Source organism: Physeter macrocephalus, chromosome 2, assembly GCF_002837175.3.
Source record: "Physeter macrocephalus isolate SW-GA chromosome 2, ASM283717v5, whole genome shotgun sequence".
In the NCBI taxonomy this organism is placed as follows: Eukaryota; Metazoa; Chordata; class Mammalia; order Artiodactyla; family Physeteridae; genus Physeter; species Physeter macrocephalus.
Window position 1 is genome coordinate 107073473 of NC_041215.1, and position 22906 is coordinate 107096378.

Genomic DNA, 22906 nt, shown 5'->3' on the forward strand with positions numbered 1-22906 from the left:
AAAGTGAGAGCAGACATATTATAAAGGAACATTTTTTAAGATGCAGACTTGAAGATCTCTTATAATAAGACTAGGTTTTCATATTCTAGTGATGTAGTAAATTAATTTAATTTAAATTTAATCCAACAGTTTAATTCTCGACTGTCAATCTGAAGCAGATAAATTTCAGGTTTCAGGATAGGGAAAACATGAGGGTATCTGTGGGTCTGCCACTGACTGAATTTATACCCCCTCCAAAGTACAGGCAATCTTTTGCATAGTAATGTTCTGTCCTGTTATACTGAAAACATATCATCATCATAAAAATAGCAAAAAACCAATATCAATTTATCTCTTTGAAGCCATACAAAAATACTTAATAAAAAATGTAGGTATGTTCGCTATGAATATACAAATGCAAATAGAGGAGGCTGCATTAAATTCTTAGGTTTTACTCTGCTTTGGAACAATCACACAATATAATCAATGTCTCATGTCTCTAAATGCAATTTTGTTTTTATTAATTCATGGATAAAAGTTCTTAAAATACTAAATATAATTTTCCAAATATTTAACTTACAGTAATTTCTACTTTATAAAATTTAGATTACAAGTAGTAATAAAATAAAACTATACTTAAAACATTTGCCTGTTTTCTCCTATAACAACATATAGTACTGTAATACTGGTACTTACTTGTACTTTCCAGCAATAGGCCATAGTACACTGTAGCATTAATCTCCAATTGAAAAAGACTCATGTAAGTAAACCTTTGCTTATAATAAAGGACTCCTTTTTAATTCTAAGATTTCGGTTGCTCTAGCAAATATCTAAAATACCTAAGAAAAACATAAAATGCCATATATTTCTTTACTTAATATGACTTTTTTTAAAAAAAGAGAGAGAAACCTATTTACATCAGCCAAACTGTATCTGCTCTGGATTGTGATTAAAAACCACAATCCATGTGTTATTCTTCGTTAAAAAGCTAGAGTTTCTAGGGCAAAAAACCAAAAACTCAATTCATTTAATAGATTATTCCCTGTTCTCCTAAATTCTGTTGGCTTTCTTATTTCTTAACTGCTTCTCTTTCCATTTCACACTCTAGGCTGACTCCCCTCATTTCAAGCTTAGTATTTACTACTCTGTGGAACAGAGAAGAAAACAGTGGTTAGGAAGGACAGTGGGTTTGTTTGCCAGAAATCTGATCCATTTCAATGAAAGCAGTCAGTGAATTAACATAATAACTAAGGTCTGGAAATACTATCTGTAAACCCAATTAGACACAGAACAAAGAATTGCATTTTAACAATGGAGAGGAGTAAGATAAGACTTGATTCTTAGATATACTCTTTGATTAAAAGATTAAATCATCCTACCTCCGCCTTTATGCAAATAAACAAATTACAGAATTATAAAATATGTTGACTGTATATTTTAACATAAGATACTTTTTTTTCTTTTTGAAGCAGGCTATAAAATGAGAAAACTAGACTATTGTCATTAAAACTCTCAGCCTCTAGAATTCTGTGTCTTAGAGAAACAAAATCATTATTAAATTACCAAACCCTATGTGTTTCTGATGAGTAGAGCACTATTCTATACAGGAATTCTAAGTACTAGCATTTTCCAGCAGTTTTTATGAAATCAGTTATTTCATCATATTTTGGAAGATAAAGAGGGAAGCAGAAGTTTTATGAGTGTTTTCTCAATGGGATAATGATTGTATGTTCTTCATGGCTCATTTGCCACATCCTTATATTGGTATAAATGGCTGCTATAAAGAAGAAAAATTTACCAAGGCATAATTTTGAATTTCACTTCATATTTCTGAAAAGCAAATTTACATCTCAAAGTCTGAAGAGGAAAAACTGATAGTATCAATGCTTTGTGTATCTGGAACATAAACATGAGCTTCCAAAAGGCTGAATTCTTTTATGATATTATAATTAATCTGCAGAAGTTAAAAAAATGTTTAGAAGATTTCCTCAAAGCCAAAAAACGTTTTTAAAAAAAAGAGAATATTCAAGAGAATGAGAAGATAAGCCATAGACTAGGAGAAAATATTTGTAAAATATTTATCAGACACATCTGATAAAGGACTATGATCCAAAATATACAAAGAACCTTTAAAGCTCAACAAGAAAATGAACAACCTAATTTAAAAACTGGGCCAAAAACCTGAACAGAACTCACCAAAGCTTACACAGATGGCAAATAGCCTGTGAAAAGATGCTCATGTCATATGTCATCAGAGAATTGCTATCGTTGTTTTAATTTAAACAACGATATACCACTACACACATATTAGAATGGCCAAAATCCAAAACACTGAAAACATCAAATGCTGGTGAGGTTGTGGAGCAACAGGAACTCTCAGTCATTGCTGGTGGGAATGCAAAAGGGTACAGCCACTTTAGGAGACAGTTTGGTGGTTTCTTACAAAACTAAACATGCTCTTACAATATGATCCAGTAATCAAGCTCCTTAATATCTACCGAAATGAGCTGAAAACGTACCTCCACCCAAAAACCTGCGCACAGATGCTTATAGCGGCTTTCTTTATAACTGCTAAAACTTGGAAGCAACCAAGATATCCTTCAGTAGACAAATGGATAAACTGTACTACATCCAGACCATGGACTATTATTCAGTGCTAAAAAAAAAAAAATGAGCTATCAAGCCATGAAAAAACATGGAGGAACCTTAAATGCGTATGACTAAGTGAAAGAAGCCAACCTGAAAAGGCTACATATTGTATGATTCCAACTATATGACATTCTGAAAAAGTAAAACTATGGAGCCAGTAAAAAGATTAATGGTTGTCAGAGGTTAGGGAGAGGGAGGGATAAACAGGTGGAGTACAGAGGATTTTTGTGGGAGTGAAACTACTCTGTATGATACTATAATGATAGCTACACATCATTACCCATTTGTCCAAACCCATAGAATGTACAACACCAAGAGTGAACCCTAATGTAAACTATGGACTCCGGGTGATAATAATGGTCAACACTTGTTCATCAATTATAACAAACATGCCACTCTGGTGGGGGATGTTGATAATGGGGAAGCTATGTACGTGTGAGGGCAAGCGGTATATTGGAAACCTCTGTACCTCCTTCTCAATTTTATTGTGAACCTAACACTGCTCTTAAAAAAGTCTATTCAAAAATGGAATATAAAAATTTAAATATAGCATTCTGATATTGGTTATAAATACCAAAACAGTATTTTCATACTCCCATTTTATTATGATATTATTTACCAAATACAATAGAAATACAACCATTGCTATCTTTTGAAGCACTGACATAAAAAGTCATTCAATTGTAAGATTAATTTAAACTCCCAGATCAGTTTCTGCTCCACAGGCTAAAAAGCTGACACACAGGAAGAAAAGGATTAAAGAAACAAGAGAAACAACCAATTAACATACATTAAACCAATCAGATATCCTAGCCATCAATAAGAAACCATTTTTATGTAGAGCAGCCAGGTGGGCCTATTTTAACATCCAAACTCAGCTATTCTTCCATTTGCTCAAAATACTACTCTTAATAAATACATAAATTGGTCAAATTTGAATTTAAGAACTGTGCGCTTAATTTCAACCTAGGCAAATTTTAGTTTATTCTTCTCCAGTTTATTAGCAAGGATAATCAATCCCTGCTAGAAGCTTTTAGAAGAAACAATTGATCAAAATACTTCTAACTATTAGAGTTTGAATGTCACTGGAGCAAAACTGGAAAATAAAAATATTGGTATCAAATTGCAAGATTCATAGTATTTTATACTTCCCATGGGTAATAAGCTCTTCCTCAGAAAGCTGGCTTGTATCTACTATATTTAAGCTAGAATCATATCTTTTAACCATAACAACCATAGAAAGGAAGAAATTGTTTTAAGCTCAGAGTGCTGTGCAATACAGGAAAGGTCAATAAATCTTTGCTGATGTGTTTAGATTATATACTTAGAAGACATCTAATAGTTTACTTATTTAGGCAATGCAAATCTCTGTTCAATGTCTGCAGGCCAAGTTTAATACAAAGAACAAAGCTTTATTCATCCCATGTTCTCTTCTGTTTGTTAAAGTTGACAAACTCAGGTCTTAAGTTTTCTGCCCCTTATCTCTGGGCTATCCCTTTGTTCACACTGTTTGTCTCACAACCATCCTAAACATAAGTAAAAGATACCTCACACGTATAACAACTTAACTTTCTCTCCTACCCCTTCCCTTAAAAGGGCAAGAGACAACCTATTTTTCCACCTGAAAAACTCCTGTGTGGCTATCAATAACCATCAAATGCCAAGCCTCCTCAAATTTACATAAAGGACAAAAACTCCGTTAAGATCTTATGATTAAATGAAAGCCAATGCTGTGGTTACAAAGTGTTACAGCATTCTCTTCATGTTACAGCATTCTCTTCAGCGTAAAAATTAGAATACTTACAGAAAGAGTTACAGTTGCGAAGAACTGGCTAGTGAATTCCTTCAACTGAGAAATTATTAAGGCTTTGTGGGTTCAGAACCAATGGGACTGAAATTAAGGAGCTTAAGAGTAGTTATTAGCACAGTTTCTTTGAGGTCAAGTTTGTTTCACAGATTACAATAAAGTTGTGTAAATTAAAATGATTCAAAGAAAACTTGGAGTGATGAAGTTTAATGCCCACAAAATGTTCTATTCTATAGAACTGCTTAGAGCCAAAATAATAATTGTAACAACTAGTCTACTTCCCCCTGAAGAAATCATGAAAAAGATTCCCTCACTAAGAAGAGAACTAATATTAACTGAACACCTACTTGACACAAACTACAAGGCATGTATCTCATTTAATTCTCAATAATGCAGGGGCTAACATTATTATGTCCACTGCACTAATTAAGGCCCAGAAAGACTTATCTTTCAAAGATCATACAGACAGTTACCAAGTGAATAACTACTTGCTCTTTCTACCACGTCACAGTCCCTTTTGTCCTTAAGGATTATAGCATATACTTTGGGGATAACAGTAAATAAAAACTGCTTATCAAAAATAAAAGACTTTCAGTAATATAAAAGCATTTTTACAACTTCTCTGAAGCAAAGAAAAGGGTGGTTAACAGTACAGCAGTCCTTGAAACCTTGATGGCCACTAGAGGACCATTCTTTTACATGACAGATGTTTGTTGAGACTGTGCAGGCTTGGGCTTGAGCGCAGGGGATACAGAGTTCCTGCTCTCATGGAGCTTACATTTAACGAGAGACAAGAAAGAAATAGGTATGGGATAGGTCAGTTAGTGGTCAGTTCTATGAAAAAAAATAAAATAAAGCAGGTTAAGGGAGTAAAGAGTGAAAACAATGCATTATTATTTCAGGAGGTCAGGGAAAGCCTTTCAAATGGTACCCAGAGACTTAAGGGCATCAGCTCGGCAATGTGTCTTTTGCCCATTGCTCCCATTTATGGCAAAATAGTCCTGTGCTGGCACTAATTCTGCTCCTAGAAGAAATAGGTTGGCATTGTTTTTTGCAGAGGCTCCTGGCTCAGAACTGTATAATGGGGTAGTTATTTCATTAACAGTGATATAATGACAACTGGATTGGTGATGGAAACAAACAAACGAAGCATTCTTTTTGCATTCTTGGCCTAAGCAGTGTTACTGTGTTCATTTTACTGTGCTCTAACTACCGAGTGTTACAAAGTCCTAGTTTGGAAAAGTGCAGGTCAGAGGTGAGTCAGGAACTGGGACACCATGCTTTTGGGTAAGGGGAACCAGTCTGCCACACAGGTGGTATGAAAGAGGTATAAACTCAACTTAGCTTCAAAACAGCCGTGTGCTCTGGTAGAGGGCACTGACATCGAGAGGTCCCTGTGGCTCTGGTTGTCTAGGAATTTCTGCCACCTCGTCCTTGACTCCATCCCCCACTCCACCCTAAACATTTAGGTTCTATGCTACTGAGTCACCTTCCTGATCAAATGTCTGGTTGTACAAAAGCAGGGCAGTATATAGAGGTAGCTAGAGTCAGATGTTGGCCACATACACCAGTAATGCCAGCACTTGGATCTGAGTAGCGATGGCTCTGACGCTGCAGTGAGTATCAACATCTCTTGGGCAAAGGGAGATGAGAAGTTACTGCCTGCATTTTTTCCAAACTTGCAAACACCTACTCTCCCTGTGATAGGAACTCTGTTCTGTTCACTGCCATATCTCAAGGGTTGTAAACAGTGTCTGGCACATGATAGGTATTCAGTAAATATTTGTTGAATGAAGTTGTTCTCTTCAATAGATTCTCACTGCATTTAGGGGGCGGGGGGGAAACTCCTTAGTGTGCCTTGAATGATCTGATTCCCGTCTACCTCTCCAAACCTAAATCAAGATACTCATATCTTCATTCAACTACTCAACTACTGTGGCTCCAGCAACATGATGTTTCCTCAGCTTCTCAAACATGCCAAGCTTTCTTCTCCCTGGACCTCTCTACTTGGAACATTTCCCTTCACCCTCAAGCTGGCTTCTCTTTCATCCTTCAAGCTTTACATTAAATGTCACCCCTTATAAGGGCCTTTGCTGATGTTACCATCTAAAGGAAATGTAGCCCTAATCCTCCCCCCAGTATTCTCTATTACTTACCTTGTTTCCTTCATAGCACTTACCATGATTTAGAGTTTGTTTACATGCTTGCTTGTAAACCTTTTTTATCTATATTCCTAAATAGACTGTGAGCTGCTGAGGGCAGGGACGATGTCCACTTCATATAAAATTATTGTATATCCCAGCACCTAATGCAGTACCTGACTAAACAAATATTTGTTGAATAAATAGGCAATGGAAATGGTAATATGTTACACTTCATCTGAGAGCAGTATACAAAATGCACTGGAGGAGGGACAGGCAAAAATAGAGACAAGAGTCGTGGCTCTACTAAAAAATACGAGGCTGCTTTAGGGTGGTGGCAGTGGGAATGAAATGGATGGGTGAACTCAACCAATCCTACAGATTATGACAAGCTTATTAGAGCTTTGAGATAATAAGTGACAAGAAGAAAGGCACCAGGTGGCTCAAACCTGGGTAACTGGGAGAGTGGCAGCATTGTGAACAGAAACAGAGGTGTCAAAAGAAGAAAACAGATATAAATTGTGAGGCCCCAGGGAGAGTGTGGTTAAGGAAGCTGAAGACCTGCAGACCTGGAGGTGCTGGTCATCGTCCAGGAAAGGTCTGACAGCGACCTCTCAGGAAGAGAGACCTGATCTATAACAGAGATCCTAGTTGAAGCTATGAGAGTGGATTCCAGAGAGAGAGTGAACAGAGAAGGAAGAGCTAAGAAAAAGGGAAGAATTTTGCTATGGTTATAAAGTACACGGCTACCATGTGCTTAAGATTTCTAAATTTCCCTCATCTTTAAGCTGCTTCTACCCTATTCCTAGATCTCCTTTAAGGAGAGAAACTCAAGCAAAAGAAAGGGTTTTATTGCTGATTCTTGAGTCGTCTCTGTTATTCATGGAGATTTTAATTTTAGCTTTACCATCTTCTTTCACAAGTTTATAAAGTTAAGAAGAAATAATTTTTTAAAGAAAACCTCTGATATAATAATAAAAACTTAGAGACATAAACCATAATTACTTTGTATATTCTTCAGAAACTATCTATAACCAAGTCTGACATGCTTGAATTTAACATTATTTAAATAAAATAACAAAATAAAAGTGAGGAGGTAGAGAGCTATTCAGCTTCCCTATTCTGTTCTTCCTGAGTTAATGATGACAGTGGCTAAGTGATTTTAAATTGTTGTAAATTGCCAGCCCAGTGAAAATCCAGCTGGACTGATTCAAACCATTCTGAGGGCAGAGAACTGAGAAATTTAAATTGCAGCCTTCTCTTCCAATTTGATTAAACTAATGTAGAGTTTCTGTTTATAGAAATAAATGTTTAATTAAATGAGGCATTGATAATATAAACAAAAATTAAAAAACAAAGTTTGCTAAAGTACCTCACAGCATGGATGAACATTAGAAGTAAGTTAAAATTAAGCAATGATTTTTAGACTTCAAAATGAAATACAATGTTAAACTAGAAAAAGTGCAACACACTTGGGCAGGCTGTCAGTATTTACGAAAGTTAAAAACTAGTGAAAAATTACTGAAAATATTTTCTACTCTCAGTATTTTCCAATAGTTATTAAGATCAGTAAATAATTACCTTCAGTAAGAGAAAAAAATACCTCTATTAAGAACAAAGGTGCAAAAATAAGAAAGCACAACCTGAGAAATCTGAGAGCACAGTCAAAAACAGAAATTACATTCTACCTATAAGGCAATAAATATTTACATGCAGGTGGAAGAAGAAGTATCACCTTGGTCAGCAAATGAGAAGGTTTTCCTGCAATGTTTCTCAGAAGAAGGGAGGTTTCCCTGTCCAGATAGGAGTGCTTGTGCAGAAAAAGAGAGAGAAAAACAAACAAACAAAAAAGGCAATAGAAGTCAGTGGAGGTTTTATGTGTTTAAAATATAACGTTGACAAAGCAAGAATGATTCTCTACCATTAATTTCATATTTTACCTAAACTCAATGAAATATGACCAAATTTAAAAAAAGAAAAAGAAAAGGAGGGGGAGGGAAAGACACCACCTTTGCCAGTAGGCATGCCCTAGCCCACTCCTGCCGACCCCTCAGCTCTGGGAAAATGGATCACACCCTGCAAAGATCACAGAGCAATTTGTCTTTTAGGGCTGTGCTTGTGAGTGCTGTGCACACAGCACAAATAAATAGGTGTCAGAGACGAATGACTATCCCTATTCCTTCCTCAGTTTTAAAACTTCTGCAAGTATTTCTGACCAAATCAATGATAGCCACACCAAGAGGAAAAATGTCCATAAATATTTTGCCTAATGGTATCACTTGTTTTCAGTAAAATTTTATTAATTCACTCATTATATCAGTATTAACAGTACTGTGTTGCCCAAGTAAAGGACTTGCATAGCAAATGAATGATATAAACAAAATATTATGAAGTGTTTTCCCTTAAATTGGTTAAATTAATTCAATTAGTATATTTTCATAAAAATGATTTGTGAATAACATAGTCCCTAACTGTCCTCTTCCCCCTTAAAACCTTTTTAGTAACACATTGTAAGTTATGCTTTTGCAATTGTATTTATTAAACTCATATAGTATAAATTGCAGCTGTTTTGATCTATGTGTAATTCAGACTTGCTTATCCCTAAATAATTCTAAGTTAGTATTTATTTTTTAATGTTATGTAGTTACTAACCACCATTTAAAACAATGCATGGCACAGCTGAGTGGAGTTATAGAAAGTATTCTATATTATATTTTATAAATCTAAGTATATATCAAGTTATTCTTGAGAAACAAAGTTTTTGGAGAGAAATACTAGAACAGCACCTACTCTCATAAAGTTCATTGTCACAGATAACAAGATACACTACTTCAAAATTAAAACACTGTTACAGAAAATAATATTAACTTAATCTTTGCTCATATCTGCACTATGTTGAGTTGGGTTTGCTATTTTGTATGTCACTGCCTGTATTTTTTTTTTTTAGTTTTTAGTTCAAGATGAACCTTACAAGCATACCTGCCCCTTTCACCTACTCCTGGGGGCGGGGGAGAACAAAAACCAAAACAAACAAACAAAAAAACCCCTAAAATTTAAAACAAAAACTGGACATTTTCATCAATATTAGCACTAAAAGGTCAAACAATAATAAGAACAGAGAAAATTATCTCTAGGTCCTCATTTATTTAGATGGTATAATCCCCTGAAGGTAAAGATTAGTTGGCTCACCTATAAAAACGCCAGGTAGCAGAAATTTCTGAAAATTCAATTTAATTTGAGGTTAGCAATCAGCTAAGACCAGGAAGAAAACTGAGAAGGACAATTAAAAAGAGCAACTATAACTTTCATTGCTCTTATTCCCATTCATTTTTTTGTTATTCATATATAATGGGAAAAACGTATTCTTACATAATTATGTAGAACATATAGAAAATAATTTCTTGAAAATCTAGTCCTATTTATCTTACTCATAAAAGTTACCTTCTCAGATAAAGATCCCCCAAATGAGTAGAATATCTATATTCAGATAATTATTTTTCAAAGTAAAAAAAAAAGTCTGCTTGAGGCCATCGAAACAAACTATTCTTTGGTAAATATAATTCTAGACATTACATTCAAGTTTAAACTTTAAAAAAAAAATCTTACAAAATTTACTCAGTCTTCAATCGCAAATCACCTCAAGACTTCAAATCACTAAAAAATCTACATCTGATCGGTAAGAAACAATATTATCTAACTGTATTTGTTTAAAGACCCAGAAGTAGAAGTTACTGATTTTAAAATACTGAAAGGTTTAAATACCTTAAAATAAAAAGAGGATAATCATTATGGTTGGTGACCCCCAAAAACGCCACATCTAAAAAAATGAGACTACAAGCAGTAGGTGAAAAGATCATAAACCCCTTTGTGTTTGGGATGGTCACTCAGCCATGCACTGCTTAACCACTGGCCAGGGCTCCACGTTCCCTCTAAGCTACAGGTATTTGTAGCAGAAAAAAACGAAAATCTAGAAACCAGAAGCAGCTAACACCTTCCTTCAATAAATACCTTATCTTCCTTCCCCTACTGGCACCTGTCACACAGTGCTCTAGAATTGCTCAGGAGGGAGGTGCTGGTGGCCGAGAACTGGTTACTGGAGAAAGCGGCGAGAGGGATGAGGAGAGTGGTGTGCAGGTGGAGGACTGAGAAAAGGGAAAGACACCGTGTTCTGGGCACATTGTTAAATCAGCCTCAGTCTTGGTACACGTTGCTCGTAACAAAAATGCACATAGCTTCATTTAAATAGGGCCTTCTTATATTTTCTTTCATTTACCACTAACAACACAAAGTCAGTAGACTATTTTTAATCCATTTCACTGGTTTATTAGCCCATTTTGTCTCTCTCTCTCGTCTGTTTCCCTCCTTTTTTCATTTATTCACTATTTATTCAACGTTGAACCTGGAACCATGCCAGGCACTGGCGATGCAAAGGCACCCCCTGCTCTCACAGAGTTTAGAGTCTAATAGGGAGATAAATGACAACTATAATACAGTATGTTAAGTGGTATAGGAGCAAGTAAGAGGTAGAGACAGTGTCTAAACCCAAATTAGGGGCTCAGCAAAGTATTTCTGAAAAAGCCTAGAGTCCTGGAGGATCAGTAGGAGGCAGCTGTGGGTGGAGTGGAGAGTAGAGACAGAGAAAAGGGAGATATCAGTAGTTCTCAACTTGGGTGGTGCTTCCCTCAAGGAGGCATTTCATAAAAAGTTGGGGATATTTTGGGCTGTCATAATGAGAAAGAGGGGGCATTACTGGTGTTTATGAGGAGGGAAGTCAGAAATGCTAGATGCCCTGCAAGCGCGGAACAGTGTCATATAATAACAAGTCCCACATCACACATGAATTTTTAATGTCCTTATTATAGATGGGAATTCCTGTTGATAACAATCTGAGTTTAGAACTCAGTAACTCCATTTTACACATAAGAACAAAGTATTTCTATATAATTTTGATATTCAGTGACTCTTCCAGGAATGCTATTTACCGTGTAAAATAAATTGAGGGAAGCCGGCACTTAATTCCCGTTCAACATTTACCAAGAATTAGTCATTATGTTGGAAAATCATTTCACCAATGGAAACCCAGCTTGAAGTAAGATTTGCCAATAGGAGAACTGGTAGTATCAGTGTGCACTCTGTCACATGCAAATAAATGACAGGAGAGAGCTGATGTTCCTTTTAACAGAATTAAGAACCAGATACTGTTAAATTAATGAAAAGACATGAAAGGCAGGAATTTCACTGAGTTTCATTAACACAGATTATTTTAAAATATTTCAATTACTCTATCTTTCAGAATTATTTAAAATATAGCACAATGAGAAATCTGTAATGTAAAAAGTCAAATATAAAAATCATTTTATCACTACCTCATCCCACACTACAAGTCAGGGAATAATTTTGTCACTACAATTATAAATAAGCATCATCTTATTTGCAAGAATTTTGTACTTCACCATTTTCTTTTCTTTGGCAATCTATAAATTGTGTCAGTACATTATCCCAACTTCATTTAAGGTTATTTCCCTTTTTAAAATTACCATATACAGGAACTGCTATTATGTGCCATAACATGTTTTAATTCTGGGTCCACCCATATTTCTGCTTTGTTTTTCCTGTAAAAATGACTTCTGATCTCACTTTTCTTAAATCCAAAGTTCTTAATTATAAGTAGGTATAGGATTTTACTATTTCATTGTGTCTTTTAATAGTTTTTAAATGGCCAATAATTTAAAACCTGAAATAGATACATTATGGTATTATAAATTATTATATTATAAATTATTTTTGGCTATTTCTCCTTCATACTAGGTGTTGAAGGGCATTAAATTCACTAAAAAAAAAACACACAGGTATGTAGCTAAGTTATATTACCTATGAATTTCATTTGGGATAGTAAAAGTAGTGTTATAAATTATTTGTTATAAAATAGGGGTATTGGGACTGAAAGGACTGAGAACTGCTGCCTCGGCGGAAGAGACAAGTAGATGACAATGCAAATATTACAGTAGAGTGGCTGATGCTTAAGAATGTAGGGGAGGGGCCAAAGGTAAGGTTGGAGAAGTGTTTTTCACTAAGCAGGATATAACCCATTAGTGGGTTGTGGAATCAATTCACTGGGTTACTACCAGTATTTTTAAAGGATAGGAAGGAAGGAAGGGAGGGAGGGAGGGAGGGAGGAAGGGAAGGAGGGGAGAAAGGCAGGTCAGAGGGAATCTGATTCAACTGCGTGGGGGTCAGGGATTTTTTTTTTTTTTAATGCTTCATAGATGACTCTGAAGCAGCACTGTCTAATGGAAATATAATATGAACTACAAATGTAATTTAAAGTTTTCTAGTAACCACTTTTTTAGAAAAGTAAAAAGAAAATGATGAAATAAACTAATATTAGCATCTTTTATTTTACATTCTTTTTTTCATACTAAGTCTTCAAAATCCAGTATGTGTTTTTATCTTTATAGCACCTCTTAATTTGGATTAACATTTGAAGTGTTTAATAGCCTCATGTAGCTAGTGGCTACCGTATGGAACAGCGCAGCTCTGAAGCGTCCAGGTTTGTCAACCACTGACCAGAGGATACATTTTTTAAAATTAATTAATTAATTAATTTTTGGCTGTTTCGGGTCTTCGTTTCTGTGCGAGGGCTTTCTCCAGTTGCAGCGAGCGGGGGCCACTCTTCATCGCGGTGCACGGGCCTCTCACTGTCGCGGCCTCTCTTGTTGAGGAGCACATGCTCTAGACGCGCAGGCTCAGTAGTTGTGGCTCACGGGCTTAGCTGCTCCGTGGCTTGTGGGATCTTCCCAGACCAGGGCCCGAACCCGTGTCCCCTGCACTGGCAGGCAGACTCCCAACCACTGCGCCACCAGGGAAGCCCAGAGGACATATTTTTGAAATTAGGTTTTCTCTTAAGCATCAATGCAGAGACTCATTACACTTGATATCCCCATTCTGAAGAACAGCTAAATTTAGTAATATCTTGAGAAATTTACAGAAGCCCTTAGCTTACGAATAAAAAAGATTCTGATATAAAATTTCTCTATACCAGATATACAACCACCAACATAATCTTACCATGAGTTTTAATATTCAATGGTACTGTATCATACAGTTGCTCATTTGTTTCTGTTTATTAAGCTTTGTTTGTGTTGAAAAAATTGAGATATATGACAAGGTTTCACCATCAGGAGTTCTAGAGAATGCATTCCTCTTCGCTGATAAAATTTAAGTAGTCCCAATGGACATGTTTACAGAACTTACAGGTGTCAGCTCAGCCTGTTCTTCTGTGAAGTCAATATGATGCTTGGCCTGCTTGCTGGGACATCTCAGAGAAATAGCATGCTGTGAAAATGCAGGAAGGAAGAAAATGATAGGTAAAGGAGGTGGAAAAGGGCAGTTCTCATTATCATGCAGGAAGAGAAAAAGATCACTGAAATGAATCACTGAAACAAAGTAGTAATGAAAAGTTACATGCACCTCATTATACTGTGCAAAAATAGAAAAGGTAAGAACCAGATGATCCTAACCCTTGATAATTTAAGGATAACCTCACTCTCCTTCTGGACAGTAGAGCTCTATCGGATAACTACACAGAAACAGTGTGTCCAGTACCAATTCATACTGAACCCCAACTGGGCCTTAACTGTTCTTTGGCAGTACTCTTAATCTTTTCTCCTCTAAGTCATTCCCTCTAAGCTTGTTCTCAGAGGGAACAAGTAGTTTCCAAGTTCTTCAACTTCCTGGTTTCATCCTTCAACCTCTTCCTATGACCTCACTTCCTTCCATTTCTAAGAAAATCACATGTATCATGAGGATCTTCACCCCTAAAATGTATCCTACAACTACAACCATATTCTCATCCTTCTCTCCACTTCTACATGAGTAAATACCCTTTTTTCCCCTCCAAAGCTAACCATGTCCTAGATCCCACTCATTCCCCTTCTAATATCTCAGTCTCTGATACTCAACTGGTCTAGCTTACTGGGGCTGAGAAGGACAGAAAAACATTCAATTCTTCTGGGTACTCTCCTCTTGTTAAACTATTATTTTTTACTTTCATTATTTTTTACTTTTGAATTCAGCTACGGTGTACCTCTTGCACTTATCCCTTAATTCCCTGCAATCTAGCATCCACCTTTCTTCTCCAAAGTCTTCATCCTTCGAGTTGTAATGCATTCTGTAATTCATTCTCAAAGTCATCAATGACCTTTTAACCAAGGTTTCTGTCTTTCCTATCATAGTACTTTCCTCACTGTACTAAAATTGCTTCTTTGGTTGTCTGTATTGACACCCCTCTCCTCAGACAATAAATTATAATCTCCTAAGGACGTTGTGTATTATGTTCGCAGCTTTATCCCTTACAGCCCGACTCAGTGTCTAGGTGCTCCAATATTTATGGAATGTATGAATAACTATTACTTCTTGGCTTTCATGCCAGATCAAGACTGTTTTTGCTTTCCCCTCTATACATTTTCTCAGTCAACATATCCTATAGCACTGTGTCAATCACTGCATCAATGGGAGGCTTATCAAATCTATAATGCCATTATCCTCATTTTTAGGAAATAAAGACTTAAGTATTAAGGGCTAAAAAGGCATGATAAATGCAACCAACTCTCAAATGGTTCAGGAAAAAAAGGTATATACAGAAAAAAGAATAAAGTGTGGCAAAACATTAAAAATTAGTGAACATGAGTAAAGAGTTTCATGAGTTCTTTGTACTATTCTTTCAAATTTTTGTAAATTTGACATTATTTCAAAATAAAAAGTTTAAAAAATATATATTCTCTCTAGGCTCAATCTCACACAAGTTCCCATCATATTTCTAAACACTTATTGGTTAGTTAAAAAAAAATCACAATCCAAGGTGCTCAACAAGAGATGGCTGCCTATATGCCATGTTAAACAGTATGATGGAACATTATATTATTAAAATTCAACATATCCTTACCAAAAATGAATATACATATGGGAAGTAACAAAGACAATAGAAAACAGTACATATGCAAACAGAGATTAAATGTTGTCACCTTCATAAAGATGAAAAGGGATTATGGAATGATAGAAATCATTTATTTAATGTTAATAGGTTCCATTTCCATAAAATATTTAAATACTACAAAAAAGTTATCTTCCCAAATCTAATTTTTATCTTTTCTTCATCACTACTTTCATAAATCTAAAAGCTGTGCTCAAAACACATAAGAGAAGTGAATGTGAAGGTCAATTCTGCACACAAATTTTGCTCCATACCTTCTCAGTTTCAAAAACTTTCATTTGTTATAAAGTTATCACGTTCTCTATCAATCTCTCAAAAACTCTCCACAAATCTCTGCAAAGCAAGTTATGGATCACTACTTTCTTGAACTGAATCTGTAACGTGTTAAAAGTACCATTTATGAGCCAGAATCTTGTGGGGGGAGGATGTATAGAGAAGCATTGATCTGAACACAGGAGCCCAACCATAATCAAGAAATGACCTTCTACCAAAACCATGGTTACAAAATAAAACACTTCGTTTTGGTAGCTCACACCTTAGATAACAACTGGAAGAAAGTGGAGGTTTGTGAACACACATTAATGCTTCAATAAAACGTTAATCATCTCTTACTGATACGTGTATGTGCTCTTCGCAAATATTTAAAATAAATATAGCATGATGGTTAAGAATCCAGAACCTGCAGCCGGAGGGCCTGTTTCAAGCCCCAGCTCAGTCGTTTCCCGGCAATGTGACTCTGGGCTTATTATTTAACCTGTTTCCTCATGTGTAAAATGGTGTAATGACAGCATTTATCTCTACAAGTTGCTATAAACATTAATGAGTAATAATTACATTACTATTATATCAAAAGTGGGAAACCACCAGCCATCATCTGAATTTTATTTAAGCCTCAATTCATTTAGATTAGAGCTAGCTTATAGCTGTTAAATTTTAACAATATATTCGGGAATATACTAAAACACCACAAGATGGGGATGTTACTGCGCCCATGTAGCTCTGCCTCTAGGTCTGGATCTGAGAAGCACTGGCCAGTCTAGCCTTGTCTTGATCCTCCTTCAATTCTGTGATGAAACAGCAAGGTATTGCTGTATGAGCTCTATAACCAGATTGTCTGGGTTCAAACCCTTGGGAAAGTTATTTAGTCACTCTGCCTTAGTTCCTTTCATTGTAAAATAGAGGTAATGGTACCTATTCCACAAGGCACTGTACAGATTCAGTGTGTTAAGCATGTAAAGCACAATGCCCAACACAGAATAAGTACTCAATATAGTAGCTGATATTATTTTCTCTTTTTCCCCCTCTTCCATTTATTCCTCTCCTAGATATGTAACTGGCCATTATATAGCCAGTAAAAGGTCCTTTACCAGCTCTCCCAACACAAAACAAAACAGAAAAGAAAAACAAAACAGACCTAAAACCAAATAAAGATGCGTTTTCACTTCCTCAAGGAAACACTGTATATATTTCTAAGAAACCCACACAATAAGGATCAGGGCATATATGCCAGTGTTGACTGGGTGGTGTGTCTGAAAAGTGTTTATGAGTGATGACCAGGCTTTTCCCCTGGCTTTCACCAATCTTCAGTTCTTCTTTCATCTGATACCTATTCCTTCTATTAATCTCACTAGGCCAGTGAAATCTAGAATTAAACACCAAGTTGGTACATGTGAATAAATTTCAGGGAGATGTAGCAACATAGCCACTAGAATTTTAGGCAAAATGTAGCTGTAATAATTAACAACCCCAACCTTTTAGATATGTGGGCCTCTTAAAGTTTCAGAAAGCCCTGTGCTCCCACCTGGTTAATACTTCAGAGCAAAAGGTTGTTTTCTAAGAATAATTTGGGACTTCAATGCCAATGCTACCTGATATTACAACACAATTGCTGTTTTCTTTCCAATACCTCAAAATTTCTGCACACATTAATTCCTGAAATAGTTTGGGAAAGTGAAAGAAGTAAAGGAATTGCACTGAAGCTATGATATGCTGTGTTGCATATCACAAGTTATAATGGTGTATCCGTGGAATATTTCATTTAAAAAAAACCTATATACATAAGGAAAAAATATATAACACTGAAAAGTTTTAGTAGCTCAGATATTTAGGGAATTTTTCCTATCAAAATATTTATAATACGATCATCAAATATTCTTAAAGATTCAGCAAAACTTTTTTTTTTTTTTTTTTTTTGTGGTACGCGGGCCTCTCACTGTTGTGGCCTCTCCCATTGCGGAGCACAGGCTCCAGACGCGCAGGCTCAGCGGCCAAGGCTCACGGGCCCAGCCGCTCCGCGGCATGTGGGATTTTCCCGGACCGGGGCACGAACCCGCGTCCCCTGCATCGGCAGGCGGACTCCCAACCACTGCACCACCAGGGAAGCCTGCAAAACTTTTTGAATCTACCATAAACTTCAGTAAAAGCTTCTAAAAGCATTTTCATTTTAAAAACACATTTTTGTGTATAAAATTCCAAATTCAGAGGAATCATTAGTTTAAATCCCACCAGAAAATAAACATACAGGTATATTTTAGCACTAACCTTTTATCAGTAGACCCTACTTTATATAAAATTTATAACATGAAAGTACTATTTAAATTTGAAAACTGCTGTCTTATTTATTGTTTTATCAGTTAATGTGAATAAAAGTACCAGCAAGTCAGCTTCAACATTTATTTCACATTGCTTTAAAGATATAAAGAGCCCTAATTTACTTCAACTACAATGAATTCTAATTTTAAAAACTTAGCAAATGAACATTACTGATGGATTTCATAAGAATACTAACTAAAATTATTCTGTAATTCATTTTTACGTTTATCCATGGAAAATATTTTTATGCTTAAAGCATTCTTTAACATTCAGGGAATAATCATTTTTGATAATCAGCTTCACTTTATTTTTAAGATATTGATAAAAGTTGGGAGGCAAATGTTTTCGAATTCAAATATAGACTTCCCAGTTATCTGACCTACTTAATCTCTTCTTTGGAATAATGCCTGTACCAAAGGGATAGCGGGAGGCTTAAATGAAATAAACATATGTGAAGTGCCTGGAAGCACAGTATTTCAACAAAAGTCAAGAAAGAGAAAGGAGGGGAAAAAGACATACTCTCCCTGATGTGAATATACTGTGCCTATCCCTGCTGGCTTCAGAGAGCAAGGAGGCAGAAAGATAAGCCATAGAATTATTCATTTTTGAATGGGCAGTTTGAATACCCACATCCCCAAGATGAAATGGTACCAATCTCAAATTGATTTTTCCAACTGGTATTTGTATCACCAAACTTCAGTGCAAGTAACTATTCTGTCCTAGGTTTCTTAAAACAGGTATAATTACTTCCTCTAAAGAACTTAGTGGTGTCTAAAAAAAAAAGTTTCACTATCAGAATTTTTGCATATTACTTCACTCATGGCACTCCGTCTACCATCTTGAAAGAAAATAATTGCTGATAATTTTAGAGTGCAAGACTTCTAGACAAAGATGGATTGAACATGTACATATATTTAAATGCTCATTCAAATATCTGACTGCTTCTTACGAGCCAAATAACGTTCTAGATGCTAAAGACACATTAGGAATCAAAGAAATTTTTCAAAAAATTCCTCTCCTCCTGGAGCTCACATTCAAGTGGCAGAAGACGGATGAGCAAAATAAAAGAAGTAAAGGACTTCCCTGGTGGCACAGGAGTTAAGAATCCTCCTGCCGATGCAGGGGGCACATGTTCCAGCCCTGGTCTGGGAAGATCCCACATGCCACGGAACAACTAAGCCCATGCGCCACAACTACTGAGCCTGTGCTCTAGAACCCGCGAGCCACAACTACTGAGCCCATGCCCCTAGAGCCCGTTCCCCACAAGAGAAGACACTGCAATGAGAAGCCCACGCACCGCAATGAAGAGTAGCCCCCGCTCGCCGCAACTAGAGAAAGCCTGCACGCAGCAATGAAGACCCAACGCAGCCAAACATACATACATACATACACACATAAATAAATATATTTTTTGAAGTAAAATATATAGTATTTTAAATGGTGATAAAATAAAGATAAATATAAAGCAGAAAAGGAAGATAAAAAGTATCACAGGGCAGAGGAAGGGGAGTTCAATTTTAAAATAGGGTGATCACAGAAGGCCTCACTGGGAAAGTGACATTTGAGCAAATCCCTAAAGGTAGTAAAGGGGTACTATCACAGGAAAGGGCATCCAGGCAGGGGGACAAGAGAAAAGGCTCTGAGGCAAGCTCTGACTTCTGGCAACAAACAACTGGGAGGCAGTATGGCTGACAGAGTAAGGGAGGGAGGAAAGAAAAGGAATACAGGAGCAGGCAACAGGAAAGCAGATCTGGTAAGGCCCTGCAGGCCACTGTAGGGATTTTGGTTTCATGCTCAGTAAGATACAAAGCCTTTGGGTTTGAAAGGAGGAGGGGCAAGATCTGATTTACCTTTAATAGGACCACTCTGGCTGCCATGTGGATAACAGACTGTTAAGGGAACGGTGAACACAGAAGACTAATCGGGAGGCTATTGCAAAAATCTTTATCAAGACAGGGTTGGCTTGGTAGCGGTGAAGGTGGTGAGAAGTGATCAAATTCTGGATATAATCTGAAGTTAAGGCAACAGAACTGGCTGCTGGATTGGAAGCAGGGTGGGGAAAAAAAAAAGAGAAGGAGATAAAGACTCCACGGGTTTTGCTTGATGAACTGGAAGGACAGAATAGCCATTAACTGAGATGGAGAAGACTGCAGGAGGAATAAGTTTGGGAGAAAAAAATCAGGGCTTCAGTTTTAGACCAGTTAAATCTGAGTTACCTATTAGATAACCAAATAAGAGATATTGATTAGAAATAGGATGCATGAGCCTGGAGTTCAGGGGAGAGGCGCTGGCTAAAGAAACCTGTATTCCCTTGAATCTAAGATGATTTAATGCTGGTATTTCTTGATCTTTATCAGAAACTGTCAACAGACAGCTTCACACAACACAGTGTAATTGCCATCTTGCTGACAGTGAGTAACCGATGCCACCTGATTTAGAACATGGCTCCTCAATCTTGGCACTATTTTGGGTCAGATACTTGTTTGCTGTGGAGGCTGTGCTGTGCATTGCAGGATTTTAGCAGCACCCCTGGCCCCTACCCACCAGATGCCAGGCGCACCCTTCTATCACTGACAACCAAAAACGTCTCCAGACATTGCTGAACGTCCTCTGGGGGACAAAATAGCTCCCAGTTCAGAACCATTGTTTTTAGAGGGACTAAGATGTAGGGGGGAAAAATGTGCCTTAAATAAATGAGATAGGGTATTAAAATTTGGGAGTTGTCAGTGTGTAAGATCACAAAAGGGGTAGTTGTCCGTGTGTAAGATCACAAAAGTAGTCTGAGGACTGCACCTTGGGGCACTTCAAGGTCAAGAGACAGTAGACATGAAAAGGAGACTGAATGGCCAATGAGGTAGTTCCAATCCCTCCCCAAATCTCACTGAAACAAAGATAAAGGGTTTTGGTTGTTGCTGCTGTTTTAAAGACAAACTCATAAGAAGACAAGACAAAAATTTGGAAGCTAGAAAGCATATGGCTGAGTGGTAAAAAAAAAAAAAAAAAAAAAAAAAAAAAAAAAAAAAAACTCAGCAGGCCCAAGGAAAGCTGAATGCTAAGCCAGCACTGGAGAAAAGCAGAGGAGCACCCCAATTTACATTCTGTAACCTCAGATGACTCCAGAATCAGCAGAAGTGAAGGTGGGACTAAAAGCAGGACTGGTTGAAAGCATATTTAAGAAAGCAGTTAATTTCCAGATTTCCTCCTTTCCTGCTACCAGCAGCAGTCTCAGGTTCAGAATGATATTCATTCATAGGACCCCAAAGACCACAGCTTGGCACCAGGTTCATTTAGTTCTGCAGAAAGACAAAGACAGCATGCTAGCATGAGGCATGCTATCTTCAGAAGGGGTTTATTCAGCCCACCAGGGGCCTTTTTTGGACCCACCACTGTAAGAGAAAGAGATCATGTGAATAAGTACAGAAATCACCCTGGCTTAGGGAAACTTCATGCTCCACAGGAACCAGGAGCATATTTCAGCAGCCAATGAGTGTAGGTTCCAGGGCCCCTGGAGGGATATGTTCATGCTCACTTACAAGAGTCACACACTGCACAACAGGAGTCAAGTTCAGTCTTTTCACAGGCTTCTATAGTTCACTCACACTCTTCCTGATCCATATGCACTCACCAATCAGCATCAATTTACAATAAACAATATTACCTGGATACGTTATATATTTCATTAATCAAGTTTCTAGTAAAGAATGCCAGGAGAAGGAAAATCCAAGGTCATTTCCCATGAAAAAAAGGGCTCAGACCTGCTATTATTAACCCTTTCTACTTACACAGTGATTCTCAAATGGGGGCAATTTTGCCTCACAGGGAACACGTAGCAATGTCTGGAGACATTTCTAGTTGTCACAACTGGAGGGATGTATGTAGTACTGGCACCTAGTGAGGAGATGCCAGGGATGCTGCTAAACATCCTACAATGCACAGGATAGCTCCCACAACAAAGAATTATCTAGCCCAGATGTCAATAGCCTTGACCTAAAAGGATTAAATGGAAGGTTGTGTTGAGGACCACCCCACACCCCATGCCTTTTTTCCCAAATGAGTGCTAAAGCACTGGCAGCCAAGCATATGCCCTGCATGCAGGGGATTGGAAGAATCTTCTCTGGAGAAGCTTACCCACCTGAGAGAAAAGACCTAAGAATGATACTAGAATAAAGACTACAAAAGACAAAGAAGAATTTTAAGAAGATGAAATTAATAGAACATCAATTTTGTTCAAACCAAGTAAGAGATTTAATCAACTGGGAGAAAGTTTGGAGTAGAAGTAGTGATAAACATACAAAAAGCTATTTTGAAATCTGAGACAATTCTTAATTCCAGGAAAAGCAAAAGGTAATGTCCCCAAAAGGAAATGTAACAGAATAAATACAGTTTAGCAGTAAATTGCATGTATACAGTCATGATAATATAAACATTGAATAGTTACCCAACCAAAATATATTGGAAGGATGGGGGAACGGGAGGGGAGAAAAGAGGGGAACTGTCTAAGGAGCACTATATCCTAATTTCCAAAGTGGGAAGACAGCAGGTAATATATACAACTGAAAAAAAAAATCAAGAAATAGCGATATACTTATAGATTTAATGATAGGTAAATACACTAAGAATCAGCTAAAAGAGTAGAAAGCACTTACCTCTGCGAGCAGAATACAGGGTGCATGAGTGTGTGTGTGTGTGCGTGTGTAGCAAAGTTTTTTTGGTAACAAGTCTCTTTAGAACTATATGACTGTTTTC

At 36.8% G+C, this 22906-nt stretch overlaps 1 protein-coding gene across 5 annotated transcripts in view; it reads right to left on the reverse strand.

The window, feature by feature from the left end:
• The window catches only part of RAPH1 (Ras association (RalGDS/AF-6) and pleckstrin homology domains 1), an 88218-nt gene that overhangs the window by 24578 nt on the left and 40734 nt on the right, over window positions 1-22906 (reverse strand). For all 5 annotated transcript variants that reach the window (XM_024124535.2, XM_024124537.2, XM_055089519.1 and 2 more), the window contains exons 5-6: window positions 13831-13911; window positions 8312-8386 (exon numbers count right to left, since the gene is read on the reverse strand). In XM_024124535.2, coding sequence (XP_023980303.1) covers window positions 8312-8386; window positions 13831-13911 — 156 coding nt within the window. The remainder of the gene's footprint in view (window positions 1-8311; window positions 8387-13830; window positions 13912-22906) is intronic.